Genomic DNA, 15,849 nt, shown 5'->3' on the forward strand with positions numbered 1-15,849 from the left:
TATAAAATAACTATAACCAAGAAAACTAGACTCGGTGGTGTAATGGTCGAAGTCTAGGAGGTTGGCGGTTCAAACCTCGGCGAAATCATACAAAAGACGAAAAGAAAAACGAAAAAAACAATGTGCCGCTTCCTTGATTCACACTCAGCTATCAAAAGGAGAACATCGACAAACACGAACAGCACTCGGTCGAGTGCATACTTCTGTCGGGCTGAACAGTTTACATTTTATATCCCACTGATGGGCCAGATCTGCATCCAGATCGTCACCAAAATCGAATCTATTCGTCCTCACACCCCCAACCTGTCCACCAATTTTTGTCCGAATCTGTCCAACACTTTTTGAGACATCCTGCTCACAAACGGATAGACAAACAGATAAACAAACGTATGGACAGAAAATCAGACAAACAGATTGAGAGGGGTGAAACATAACCTCCGTCCACCTTCAGTGGTGGAGTTAACACCCATAAGTTGACAATGCTTGTGTAGGCTTTGATCGGTCTAACGGCCTCCTCCTCCTGTGTCAATGTTCCATATAAGGGAACATATATTTTTGGGAGAAATTTTATTGTCTGATAAATTATGAATGATTATATTCGTGACAGATTGGCAGACTTGGGTTTGGTTGACAGGTTGTGAAGTAACACACTCCAATTATATTGGCTTCTGATGCTTCAGGCAATTTTTGTTGATGTGATTTATACAGTCTGACAACCTTGAAATCCATAAACGAGGACGTAATATAGCTTGGGTTGGTCATGTGCAAAATAGATAATTCAATAAACAAATATAGTTTTTGCATCTCATCACAAAGTAAAGCCTTGATCATAAAAATAATTGAGAACTATGACAGTTTCCATTCAATTTCCAAAAGGTTTATATTTTGAGATGGATGGAAGGATGTAGTTCCAAAGGTGCGAGCACCCCCCTTATTGTGCAACCGGCCTTAATGTGCATGACTGTTCTCGAAATATTCTTTCATTGAACTCGACACGATTTGCACAGACTTGAAATCTTATCATCTACTAACATTATCGCGTGGACGTTAGCTAGTTCATGGTGCCCTTTTGAAAGGAATGACTGTGTGCCAGTACGAAGATATTTGGTATTTACTTTGCATAAAACTCAAAGATAATTGATAATTAATGTTAGGGCTTGCTGAGACGTTGCTCGAGAAGCAAACTGGATCAGAGCCGGCTAAGGGAATGGAAGTAATGAGCCGTTGCCAGTGGCAGGATGTCAGACTGGGAAGTTGTAAGTAATGGAGTACCTTGGGAATCGATACTCGGACCGCTATTGTTTGTAATTTCCATCAGTGATTCGGATAGTATGGTAAAGAGTGGAATCCGCTGTCAGGTATTATTGGGCATTGGGCAGAAATAATTTAAATAAGGACTACATAATGCAGGGGGTAGTTTTAGAGAGAGGTATAGAGGTGGTTGTGCACGTGTGTACTGCACAAGAGAAAGATCTTGGGATATTTGAAGATGCAGGGCTTGAGTAGTTAGCACAGTGCTAGGCAGCAATGGGAAATGTTAGAAGGATTTTAGGTCGTGACGATGCTCTTTACATTAGGAAGGAATTAGGGAATTGTGAAGGCATTCATATAAATGTTTAAAATAATGAAGAGCATTTATAAAATAGATTCAAGAAAGCTTTGCACTAAATGGACCATGGGTTTTAGTTTGAGAGTAAATGAATGGAGAGTGAAGACGGTAGCAAGTCTGGAGGTCCGGTATATCACACAAAGTCATTAATGTCTGGAATGGTCGATCTTCTTTCGAAGGTGGTCGCAGCAGGGACAGTAGTTAGTTTTAAAATGGAATTGGATAGGTACCAAGAAGGGATACAGGGAGGGTTCACAGAAATAGAAGGTAGACTGGAATAGAATCGGGTGATCTGTGGGCGTTGTTCGGATGTTGTGTTGTCTTTGTATTTTTGAGATATTGATTCATTGAGTAGTGGGTGTTGTAAAGCTTCAACATGCCATCTCTGTTAAAGCAACCCTCACCTAATTGGCTCTCGCCCCCTCCCCATCTCCCTCATAATGAAGTATAATAATCATAAAAATCCCAGATGTTGTGATTGTTAACATCCTTTCTATGATTTACATCTTTGCCCCTTACCTCCCCCTCCCACCCCTCCCTCTATCCACCTCCCACCTTTCCAAAGAATGGATGTTGGGTTTGATTGGGTTTGTGGTGTGGGTGTAGTTGTTGTCATGGAGGGTGAATATGCTCGTGAATTGGGTGATTGAGTTAGGGTTGTAGGGTGCGAGTATGATACGGCTATGTTGGACTTATCGGTCCCCTCCTGTGTCAAAATTTCCTTGTGCAGTATTTTTTTTCATGATGTCCGTCGACAACATTCTTGTTATTTCGAAAAACGATGGCATCTGTTTATTTTTCTTTTGAATTCTTGGAGGCACATGACCTCTGTATGAATATTATTTGTAGTTTTAAAGTGCATCAGATGTAAGCATTGGGAAAATATCATAATACTTCTCTTTGCATCTATTGAGCATGATGCGATGTCAAGTTTTAATAGATGGAAGAACGAGGTTATATGAAGTTCCATCCTGCTCTGGGCTATAATAATGGCTATATCAGTCAATGTGTTGTAATCATCATGGTCACACCTGTGATGTAATAGACCCAAAATGAAATTGAGTCAAACGTCAGCTGGCCAGACAACAATAGGCCATAAACGCATTTAGTCGAACAACGTGTAGCGATACATACAATTTATTTCCTCATGTGCAAACATGTTACAAACATGGTTCTGTGCAAGTTGTGAAGATAGCTCTGAATTGTCAATTAGATCACTGGTGAGTAATCAGGGTACTGTATTGTTATGTGCAGTCCTTGTAGTATAATTATATTTTCATTATGAGCCTTTCAGACGAATTTTGATGAAAAAAATTAGGAAATATTTAAAACTAGAACAGCCACTCGGTGGAGTGCATACCTCCACTAGGCTGATTAGTTTATGTTTTGTTTCCCACTGATAGACTGGATCTGGATTCGGACCTGAACTAAAATTTAATTGGCTTGGTCTTGTTAGCTAACCAACTCATCCACTAAGTTTCGTCTGAATCCATCCACAACTTTTTGAGATGTTGTGCTATAGTATATCGTTTTAGCCCTCTCACTCAATGGGGAATAAATCACTTAAAAAAACTTCTTTGATCCGGATTCGGATTCGGATCTTCAACAAAATCTAATAATTTCGTCCTTGTCACATACCCAAGCTCTTCACCAAATTTTGTCCAAATCTGTCCACAACTTTTTGAGATATGCTGTTCACAAACAAACAAACAAACAGACAGACAGCCATGGATGAAAACGTAACCTCCATCCACCTTCGGTGGCAGAGGGAATTAAATTCATATTTTTACTTCGTCCATTTATATATTTTATATTTTTGTTTTCTTTTCTCTTATTTTCGAGAAATTCTTCTCAAATCGTGTTTCTCTTATATCTAATGTCATTTTATATGTATTTTTTTTTGTCATTCCATACCTGTGTTGAATAATAATTTGCTGGATTTTATTTTTAGCCAGACAAATGTTCCCACAATTCGGTCCAGCTAGTTTAGGTTCTACTGTACCATCAAAGTGTCTAAAATATCATCATCATGTACCATGCTCTATACAGAGCGTTGGCTGATGTGCCAAAGTAGTTTCTTGGCGAGGGTTACAATCATGGATGGCTTGCCACTCTGACACAGGAAGTCTAGGAAGGAATTTTGAATTTTGACCAGCATACCAGACCGGAGATAGCTTGCCTAGTCTTCGCAATGGACTCCTTTGGATTTTTAACATCCACCACCAAATGCTGACAGATGGGATGCCCAGTTTAACGTCCATCTGAGGGACAGCACAAACATTGATGAATCACCCTGCCTGTGAAATAACGCGATGACAGTTTATAGCTGGGCCAAGATGTAAACCCAGGCTAGACAGCTCAGAGGTGACTGTGCATACCTCAAGGCCATCATGCCAGCCTATCTAAACTTTACTCAAAAAAATCAAAAAATTTATATGACAATTTTTTGCAGTCCAAATTTCCCACCGGTGATCAATCATACTTTGAGCAGGCAGGATAGCTTCAATGTATGCCTTCTCACCTTTGGGCTTTATGGCCTGGGTTAAAATGTCGGCCCAGCTATAAACGCTCACCCTGGTGTTTCACAGGCAGGGTGATTCATCATTGTGTGTGCTGTCCATCCGATGGATGTTGAGCAAGAGGTTGAGTCAAAGGTAAGCCAGCAATGGTCGTTGACATTAATGATCACTTTGTGTCTTCACAAAGAATAGGCAAGTTATCGCTGGCAACCAAAAAACAAATTCCAAATTTCAACCCTGACTGACTGGGAATGCAACAGTAAACCACCAGGAATAGGCCTTGACAAGAAACTGCTTTGGTAGCATTGACACTCCATCAAGAGGATGTAAATAGATGATTATGATGATGTTGATCACATCATCATATTTTATTCTATAGTAGTCTAAAAGCACCTCAAAAATGATGGATTTGAATTATTTTATTTGAAATTTTCAGAGACTGGAAGATATGATGTTTTGTTGCAAGAAAAAGTGTTATATTAAAACACTACATGTACAAATGTTACCATATTTTCTTCATATTCTGGAACCTTTCATTTTGAGGGTACAGCCTCGTGAGCATGCCAAAGCCTGAAGCCTCACCCTAGTGTCAGGTGTGGTTATGTCTTCTTTATTTATTAGACATTGTGCATATGTAAATGAACACTCGCTTTACTCTGCATGCGTTACACATCATGTGTAGTGAATTTCACCCCCCTGCACCTTGTCTTTATTTATTTATTTATTTTGTTTAACGCTTCTGTACACCACCATTGAGGCCTGGTTGCAAGTCACCGTCTACATTTCAAAAAGAAGAGACGTAATTACTCTTTAATATAATTTGTTTTTCGAGTTTTTTTATCCTGAAAAAAATAGACCATAGTGAACACACAGTCCTGTTAGAAGATTGGCCTTTAAAACTCTTCTTAAATCATCCTTTTGAGGGGGGACAGACATCATATAAACAAATCCACAAACACACATTGTGTTTTATATGGTTGATATTTCATGATCAAGTCAATTTGTGGTTCATTGTTCAGATGGTAGTTTAATATTAAGTCAGGATTGCAAAGCTATTGAGGGAAAGTCATCACATTCAATTGGTATTTTCAGCACTAAGTTAGACCATTGTTAAAAGTAAAAATCATCGTTTTTATTATTATTATTCCATCATGTGGGGTATATGTTCACCTACATCCCAGAAAGTTTATTTATAATTAATTCCTCATGATAATAACAGTTGTAATTTCAGGTACAATGGGATTGCATTAATCCAAAATACAAGGCAAAGAAGCGACGATATAAGAACTCCGGCGTCGTCGTTCTGAGTTCATGTAAGGTAAGAACTAAAAACCACACGTCACATCATACGCCATTCATACAGACAACTTGTAATCAGTCTTATCGCTGTTTTACAGGTCCACATAACCACCTCTCATTTAATTTACCATCACAGCTCATCCATCATTGTGGCTTCCACCACAGTTCAAGGAAAGGATTAGTCTTATTGAGTCAAGTCGGACAAATTTGGCCAGTATATCGACCAAAAGGCCTCTTTTTTTTTCTTTTTTTCTATTTTTTTTTTTACAAAGATTAATAAGATCATCAAATAATACTCATTTGAGACAAAGCAGGAAGCTGAAGTCTTTCTGTAGGACAGTATGTTCCCATGATACAGCACTCGCTGTTGAAACTGCATCGAAAGGCCAGTTCAGTTAGATTCAACTCAGCTGGGCATTCCAAAATAATAAACAAGATAATAGAGTTTGAAAAGCAAGCATTCTCCTGCTGAGTTGTCCTGTTATACATCACTTAACCACATAACTTACCAAATATTTCCTTGGAACTACGACTACTGCTACTAGCATTTATTTTATGCTCCCAATTATTCCCACCTTCTTCCTAATCATTCCCACCACCCGGGAAACGCTGGGACCTTTAACGCCCACCTATAGCACAAGCTTAACATCCTTCCAAGGGATGGCACACACAATGATGCATCATCATACATGCAAAACACCAGGGTAACAGTTTATAGAGGAGTTGAGATTCGAACCCAGGCAAAACAGGTCAAGGTATGTGTGCATACCTCTAAGCTATCCTTCCAGCCCTCTGATTCTCTTTGAGAAGGGCCTAAATAAATTAATAAGAAGGTTTAACAACACTTTTCAAACCTCCAAGTAACATTTCACTCAGTGATATACTGTATTTGTTACAAATGTTGAGCCACAATACTCTGTGGGTCCTCTTTTAGTTTTTCCCTTCTGCAACATTCCCCTCCCCTCCTTTGTCTTTCCTATTCTCTTTCATTCCTTTCCTTTCATTATAACTGCCACCCTCTGACCAAGTAATATGCAAATGGCCCCATGAGAGAATTGAACAATATTGCCTTAATTATAAGAGTACTGCATATGCAATTGAACCATTTTACCATGAGTAATAGTGGAGATTCAGGTAGTATGAAATCGCTGCATTCCCAAATATAAATATTCCTCACTTTATCCGCACTGCGTCAAACCACAATTGTCTCTTGTCAAGTGGCTGTCTGCCTTGTCGGTTTGGTGGAAGTTTGAGCAGTGCATCATATGTTGCATCAAACCAATTTGAATTCCATATTCAAACCTCCTCAATACTCTGCCGTGTCACAGTACAAAGTATTTCATTATTGTGAGTTAAAGGGTGATGTTGCCAGAGAAAAATGGTGTTCTGGGTATCTTTAAGCTTGGAAGACAAAGCAAATGACTGAATTATATTTTGTGTAACATGAAAAATGCATGTTTAGTCACCTAAGGTTAAATCAAACCATGCCCAACTTCCACTCGTTTGAATGCTTGTGTGTCGTGTAATTGTTAGACCATCCATTCTGAGTCTGGGAGGTCAGTGGTTCAAACCCCAAATTGTTGACACAATGAGTCAATTGTAACAAGGTTAATTCATAAAGCAAAAAAATAAAATTGCTGGTACACTTGTCCTGGCTGCTTTGATTGAAACAAAATAAATCCCAAATACGTATTATGTGTCCTCAAGTCCATTTCCAAATGACTCTCTTGACGACATATGACAAAAAAATAGAGACATAAATTTGAGGTATCCATCTGTCCACACAAATTCACGGAACGATGTCATTGAGAAACACAAGATTTCTCTGTGTGACAAGTGAACTTGTGGTTCAGGACCTCAATTAAGTTTGCATCAGATATACAATCCACTAGAAATGCCAACAAGATTTATTTTTCTTCCCATCTTTTTTTTTCTTTTTTCGCAGATCATCAAAATCTACTCCTTCCTCGAATACATCATGGGTGGATGTCAGATACAGTTTGCGGTAAGCTGATCGTACTTCAACCTTTGCCGTCACTGCACTTTTCTCGTTTCAAATCCTCCTGTCTTGGAATGAACTTTTGCATTCCCTATTCCTTGTTGTTTCCCACATCTTTATTACCTCATTATTTACCAGTCTTTCCTTAAGAATCGGCAAGATGCTTCTTGTAAACTGGTGTTGGCATAGCGGTTAGGGTGGTGGCTTGGGATCCTGGGGTCCTGAGTTCAAGCCCCATTTTCCTCTGAATTAACACCAGGGGGTTGACTCAGCCTGTCATCCTTCTGAGGTCGGCGAAATGAGTACCAGTGTAGCAGCCAAAAGGCTGCACACGAAGTGAAGGGTATTGATGGATTTATTAAATCTGGTAGTAGTGTGGCGCAGGCATGATGGGCCGAATAGCCTCCTCCTGTGCAAAATTTCCTTATAATTACTTGTAAAACATTCTTCTTTATCTCTACTTGTTCCCTGCAAGAGACTGTGAGCTCATTGCAAAAATAGAACAACTGACCTATTTGATATAAATACACATATTACACACACATACATACATACATACATACATACATACATACAGGTAGCAAACTTACCTTTGAGCTGCCTAGCATGGGTTTAATTCCTGGCTTGAGTATATACTGTCGATTAGTGCATCACAGGCAGAGCATTGCATTGCTAAGTGGCCATCCCTCAGATAGACATTAATCTGGTTGTCCCATCTGTTCGCATTACTTTATAAATGTAAATTATCTCATAGTGTCTTTCACCAAGGGTAGATGACTTATCGCCAAAGCTCAAGCCAAAATTCCAATTCCTGCTATCTTGAGTAGAACAGCATACCTGGTCAGCTGGTTCATGGAAGATTGGAGCAAAAACGTTCCCAAGCCGACTCCATAAAGGTGGGATTAATTTGGGTAGTAATAGTAGTATCAGGAGTAGTTATCAAATGTTATTTCAATGCTTTGCATGAACCATTACTCATTAAGCCACCTCATTAAGGTTTCATTAAGGTCCCTACCTATCAGGTGTCTGTTTATTATCATGTACTCCTTCGGTGATGATTACGCTGAGTATTCTGGCACTACCGGGCAACATAGTCTTTTGTACGAAGGTCAATAAATGGGTTTTTTTATGAACAAAAAAGAAGCTTCAGCCAAAAACATTGAAATGAAATCAGGAAAAAAATCATTAACTGCTCAGGGAGGTGGGAGGGGAAGGAGGGAATGAGTGTGATATTCAGTGGAATGCATGGAGTGAAGAACTAACATCCATAGCGAGTATTTCGGTACAGGCTCATTCTTAACTGTTTCACTCCTACTTTAATTCTTCTTCTTTCGGCTGCTCCCGTTAGGGGTCGCCACAGCGGATCATCCGTTATGATCCGCATAATGATTTGGCACAGGTTTTACGCCGGATGCCCTTCCTGACGCAACCCTCGTCGCCTCTTGCGACACAGGGATATGGTACACCTATTCTAACCGGGGCATATACTCCTACTTTAATTGTTGATCACTCATACTTTAATTGTTGATCGTAAAAGTTGTTTATCCCAGGTAAGTGATCAAATTATCTCTGTAGCTTTTTTGTTTTTGTTTACTGCATTAGCACCAATGATGATTGGTAATGTACACAGAACCATTAGTAATGTACACAGAACGTTTTAATCACATATAGATAACTTATACCAACGAATGCTGAGCGTGTTGTCGGCATTCACAACCTATGCCCAACGATAGTCTAACTTATACATAGCGCGCGGCAGCGTATCGCCGACTATCACGTGGCATCGGCTATTCATAGGCTGTGGCTTGACGATTCAAATCATAACCGCACTAGACATTGAAGTGTGAAGCCGCTGTCACACCTTGACGATTTAGCCAGCGTATGCCGATGTATGAAAAATTTGCCGAACCAAGCTGGCACACGTCAAATACGTTATGGGTAAGTTTTGTATACGTTAAGAGCACGCTGGCATACGTCGTAGTTTTCTGGCATACGTCGTCATACGCCGAGTACTTCGATAAATTTTCAGCATGTTGACAGTTGTTTTCATGTTTTCATGAAATTTTCAGCATGTCAACTCTCTAGTTGACATACGTTCCGCATACGCTGGCATAAGTTGTAGGCACGTTACACGATCGTTGACACACATCGACACACGTTACTTGTATGTTACTCATAAGTCGAAACACGTCGAGGTAATTGTTAGCGTCAGTGTTCAGACTCCCTGGTTTTTTATTTTATTTATTTTTTTTCTCCGGTATGACGGTGATGTTGACACTTCGATTTCTAGTGCGGTTATGATTTAAATCATTGAGCGGCAGCCCATTAATTATATTATATTATAACCGCACTAGAAATCGAAGTGTCAACATCACCGTCAAACCGAATAAAAACAAAAACAAAAACAGGGAGTCTGGACACACTGACGCCAACCATTACCTTGACGTGCTTCGACTAATGAGTAACTTACAAATAACGTGTGTGGACGTGTGTCAACGATCGCGTAACGTGCCTACAACACGTTACTCATAGGTTATAAATAAGTTTCCGGTACGCTAAACATTACCTCGACGTGTTTCAACTTATGAGTAACTTACAAGTAACGTGTGTCGACATGTGTCAGTGATCGCGTAACGTGCCTACAACTTATGTCCAGCGTTATGCGGAACGTGTGAGTCATACGCTGGCATACGTCAAAGAATTTCAAGCATGGAAAATTTGTCTAACACCTCGGCGTACTACGACATATGCCAGCGTACAAAGACGTATGCCAGCGTACTACGAAAAAAAGTCAGCGTACTGCGACGTATGCCAGTGTGCTCTTAACGTATACAAACTTACCCATAATGTATTCCACGTGTGCCAGTGTTTTAGCCAAATTTTGCAAACGTCAGGCATACGCTGGCTAAATCGTCAAGGTGTGACAGGGCCTTTAGAATTACCCGTTAGAATTACCCTTAAGAATTACCCATGAGAATTACCCTTTCAAATTACCCATGAGAATTACCCTTTAGAATTACCCTTTAGAATTACTCATTAGAATTACCCATGAGAATTACCCTTTCAAATTACCCATGAGAATTACCCTTTAGAATTACCCTTTAGAATTACCCTTCAGAATCACCCTTTAGAATTACCCTTTAGAATTACTAATTAGAATTACCCTTTCGAATTACCCTTTAGAATTACCCTTTAGAGTTACCCTTGAGAATTACCCTTTAGAATTACTCATTAGAATTACCCATGAGAATAACCCTTTCGAATTACCCATGAGAATTACCCTTAAGAGTTACCCTTTAGAATTATCCTTTAGAATTACTCATTAGAATTACCCTTTAGAATTACTCATTAGAATTACCCATGAGAATAACCCTTTCGAATTACCCATGAGAATTACCCTTTAGAATTACCCTTTAGAATTACCCTTTAGAATTACTCAATAGAATTACCCATGAGAATTACCATGAAGAATTGCCCATTTGAATTACCTATTAGATTAGAATTACCCTTTAGAATTATCCTTTAGAAATATCCTTTAGAATTACCCTTTAGAATTGCCCATTTGAATTTTCATTTTAATTACCCTTTAGAATCACCCTTAAGAATTGCCTATTTTAATTACCCTTAAGAATCACCTTAAGAATTGCCTATTTTAATTACCCTTTAGAATCACCCTTAAGAATTGCCGATTTGAATTACCCTTTTGAATTACCCATTAGAATTTCCTATTTGAATTACCCTTTTTGAATAACCCATTAGAATTTCCTATTTGAATTACCCTTTTAGAATCACCCATTAGAATTACTCATTAGAATTACCCATTTGAATTACCCTTTAGAATTACCCATTAGAATTTCCCATTGGAATTACCATTTAGAATTACCCATTAGAATTACCCTTTATAATTATCCTTTAGAATTACCCTTAAGAGTTGCCCATTTGAATTACCCTTAGTAATTTCCCTTTAGAATTACCCTTTCGTACCCTTTAGAACCATTAGAATTTCCCTTTGGAACCCTGTAGAATTACCCTTGAGAAGCCTTTTGAATTACCCTTTTGAACCACCCTTGAGAGCACTTTAGAATTACCATTTATAACTCTTTACTATTACCCTTTCGACCCCTTTTGATTTACACTGTGGAATTTCCCTTTATAACTACCCTTTAGAACCCATTAGAATTATCATTGGGCCTGTTAGTGCATTGGACCAAATTTCATTGGGTTTCAAGGCCTTGTTTGCATATTACTTGATTATTGGTTTACCTTTCACCAAGCCCAGATGTGCTTGGGCGAGCGCGGAGATGATACGTTCATTATTATTCTTGCCAAATGAATCTCTGATTATTATTGTTGTTAACAACAACAATGTTAGTATTCATTACTATATGGTTTGTTACAATGTTGTTATTATTTTTATTATTTATTTTATAAATAGAATGCCATGCTGTGGAAGGACCAAATCAGCTGCCCTATACACCTTAACATGGCATGCATTTAAAACATGGGAATTTTGGGGGGTTCTTTGTCGTTAATTAGCCGAATCAACTCAGGAGGTCATGCCGATCATTTTGGTGTGTTGCACTCCACATCAGAACACTCCAGTCGAACTCTACACAAAACATGACACACACACACACACACACACACACACACACACACACACACACACACCTCATTCTTTTATATTAGAGTCTTAAAGAGACTACGGGTGTTATGGGTCTTTTTTTTTTTTTTGGTAATCTGGGTCTTTTGGGTCTTCGGGTACTTTTGGGACTTTTGGGTCCTCAGGGATTTTGGGGACTTTTGGGTCATCTGGTTCTTTTAGGTCGTTTGGGTATTTTGGGTCCTCTGGGTATTTTGGGTCATCAGGAAATTTTGGATCCTCCGCTACTTTTTGGTCTTCAGGGTCTTTTGGATCCTCGGATACTTTTGGGTCTTAAGGGTCTTTCGTGGTCTTTGAGGTATTGGTGGTCTTAAAGGGTCGTCAAAGGGTTCATTTTTCGTAGAAACGCCTTGCGTTAGAAGGTTCTTCTTCTTCTTCTTCTTCTTCTTCTTCTTCTTCTTCTTCTTCTTCTTCTTCTTCTTCTTCTTCTTCTTCTTCTTCTTCTTCTTCTTCTTCTTCTTCTTCTTCTTCTTCTTCTTCTTCTTCTTCTTCTTCTTCTTCTTCTTCTTCTTCTTCTTCTTCTTCTTCTTCTTCTTCTTCTTCTTCTTCTTCTTCTTCTTCTTCTTCTTCTTCTTCTTCTTCTTCTTCTTCTTCTTCTTCTTCTTCTTCTTCTTCTTCTTCTTCTTCTTCTTCTTCTTCTTCTTCTTCTTCTTCTTCTTCTTCTTCATTTTTCACAGATGGACGGACAGACGGACGGATTGGTGGATGGATGGAAAGAGTCAAATATTGGAGCGGCTTCACCCCTTTAAAAAATCTATCCGGAATTTACTGCCGATGATGCAGTGTCCATTGCACCAACCTATCGAACACGTTACATTCGTGCCTGTTCTGTTATTTGTGTCCTTCATGATGTCCTTTAAAAACAGTAAATTTCCTGTTTGGAATTATTTGTCAATTTTGCTTGACTGCCGGAGAGGCAGACAAAGTCAAAAATATTATCTCACTCCTCTCTGCGCGTGCGCGATCAGGACGAATTCCGAGACTAAGAACAGTTCTGTAAAAGGGCAAACATGTCTTCCTATTCATGTTCCGATTCTTGTCCAAAATATAATATTCAATTGAAATACGTTGTTCCTCGATCATAAACTGATGTCTACAGTCACAGACAGACAGACGGACAAACATGAACTGATTGCATAACCCTGCTTTTCGCATCTCACGCGTGGGCTAATGAACTACAAAATAAAATTCCACCTGCTGTCCATCTAACACTTCCCCTGCGTGGTCAGCATGCCATAATTTATTTAACTTTGGTCCATATTGGCGCAGTGCAGTTTATGTCCATGTGCTTTCAGCTTTGTGTCTGATGTTCTGCTTTGAACTTCCATGAAAGCCTTCTTAATATCTCCATAATTTTTCTTTGGGAAGTGAATCTTTTTTAATTTTACACATTTTAAGTGTTCCTTTGATTTGTCACATTGCGCTGTCCCTTTCAGCGCCATCCCATTATTATACACTGCCACCGTAATGGAACATAAGACTTGAAGTGTTGTCTCTTTCGGCAGTCCCTCGTGCTCTATACTACACGTCACTATATTTGTTCCAATTAGTGTTGGACAGGTATACGAATCACTATATTGTTGTGGTTACTTTTAGTATAGTGTCTTGTAATTGATGTGTACAGTGTGTTTGTAAGGCAACTCAATTTGATGATTGTGTTTTACTCGATAAAAAATGCCTACCTCTCTCTGTATCCATCCATCCATCCATCGGGACCATATTCTGTGTAGGCATTGGTGCTGCCTCAGCAATCTCCTGGGCTATTGGGTACAATCCTGGATGGGTCGCCACTCTGACACAGGATACCAACAAGCTGGCACTCATTTTGCTGACCTCAGAAGGATGACAGGCAGAGTCAACCCCACCTGGTATTAATTCAACAGCCGAGGGATATTTGAACTCAGGATCCTTGGATCCCAAGCCCAGCACCATAACCATTAAACATAACCATTTGCTGAGTATTACAATAAAATAACAATTTGAATACATTATACAGAGAGCCTGGTGTTCTGTATAATGTATTCAAATTGGCTCTCTGTATAATGTATTCAAATTGTTATTTTATTGTAATACTCAGCAAACTACACTTTGCACTTTGTAACAGCAAACTACTTTTATTCCCATGCTACGCTTTATATGACGAGCCAGGAAAACACAAAAGCAATTAAAAAAATTAAGCATCCATTCATTGATTCACCAATAAATGAGTAAACATCACCAATTTGTGTGATCTCAAGATCGTTTTGATTTGAATTTGTGACTGTTTGCATTAATACTTTAAGGATATAGTACATCATGTGCACACTAATTGCCTTAAGTTAAAGATAAGTAAAATGTGAAGAGTTTCACAAGCATAAAGAATGTATTATAACCTCACCGTCTCTTGCTTTGCACAAAGGCCAAGCTGCAAAGCATCTGCTTGAAATGTCAGTAGCTAAAAGTGGTAATTAGTGATGGGGTGTGGAGAGGGATTGTTCTGCTGTTTTTATTCACCCATGCAGTCAGGCAGCCAGGCAGCTGGTTCATAGTGAAGGCTGTCAACAAATGTAACAGGGGGAAGGGGGGGGGGTGAAGTTCATGGTTCACAATGCTTGATGCAAACCTGTCTCGTTAAGCTTTGTGTCCTCTTGTAAACTGAGCTCCTGCTGTCCCTGTCATCCTCCAACTCTGAAGGTCAATATATCAATCTCTTTGGAGATACAGTGTGCAGAGCTCATGGAAAGGCCAAACGTAGGCCACACAAATGACAGTGTCAGGAGGGTTATGGCTGGATCGGAATGATTGGTGGTCAGGGATTTAAAAATGCTTGTGTGTGTTTCGTGCAGAGCCATCTGTCCTCAGCTACGACATACCAGTTGATTTTCTCAATTATATCAAAAGAATACTCCGTTTGATTAATTGTACAATATATGTTTTATTTGTTTAAAAGATCCTCCATGAACCTAAGATCACTGGAAGAGAAAAAGAATATCTCATTCCCAGATTTTCTTTTGACATTTAAGAAGTGAATCAAGACACACACACACACACAAACACACACACACACACACACACACACACACACACACACACACACACACACACACCCACACACACACACCCACACACACACACATGCATACATACATACATACATACATACATACATACATACACACACACACACACACACACACACACACACACACACACACACATACACACACACACACACACATACACACACACACACACACACACACACACACACACACACACACACACACACACACACACACACAGCTATTTTTTACTGCTTGTACATGGTGGCCAATAAATACCTGACACATTTATATTTGATGTAAAAGGAGCCTTTCAACAGACAATGAGAATAGTAGCATATCATACAAACTACAGCCTCAGGAGATTAAATCAGTGACTTATGTCTTGAAAACAATTCCTTTTCAGTGTCCACCATTTTCATATTTGCACCTACACACATGGACAACTGTGTTCTGCATCACCTTTCTTAACATTTCAAGTGCAATATGGCCTATTTCCTGTTACATTTGCCTATGTAAATCTCGAATGTTCGTGGTCTCGGCTGGAAGACTGTTCATTCTTGTGTTCACCTACACAAGAAGAAATCTGATGAAATTAAGTCCGGGCTTCTGGTGATATGCCTGGTGTTGGCTTAATGGTTATGGTGCCGAGCTTTTGATCCGAGGGTCCTGAGTTCAAATCCCGCTCAGCTGTTGAATTAATACCAGGTGGGGTTAAC

At 39.2% G+C, this 15,849-nt stretch overlaps 2 protein-coding genes across 3 annotated transcripts in view; both read left to right on the forward strand.

Annotated features, from left to right (window-relative positions):
* Positions 1-15,849, forward strand: part of LOC147022917 (uncharacterized) — a 395,784-nt gene that overhangs the window by 365,247 nt on the left and 14,688 nt on the right. The gene's annotated exons all lie outside the window — the stretch shown is intronic.
* The window catches only part of LOC147022920 (copine-4-like), a 263,594-nt gene that overhangs the window by 150,343 nt on the left and 97,402 nt on the right, over positions 1-15,849 (forward strand). For both annotated transcript variants that reach the window (XM_085887892.1, XM_085887893.1), the window contains 2 exons: positions 5,360-5,446; positions 7,373-7,432. In XM_085887892.1, the coding sequence (XP_085744018.1) occupies positions 5,360-5,446; positions 7,373-7,432 (147 nt within the window). The remainder of the gene's footprint in view (positions 1-5,359; positions 5,447-7,372; positions 7,433-15,849) is intronic.

This window comes from Eptatretus burgeri, chromosome 7, assembly GCF_056783735.1.
Source record: "Eptatretus burgeri isolate ZD-2024b chromosome 7, Ebu_testis_v1, whole genome shotgun sequence".
Taxonomy (NCBI): Eukaryota; Metazoa; Chordata; class Myxini; order Myxiniformes; family Myxinidae; genus Eptatretus; species Eptatretus burgeri.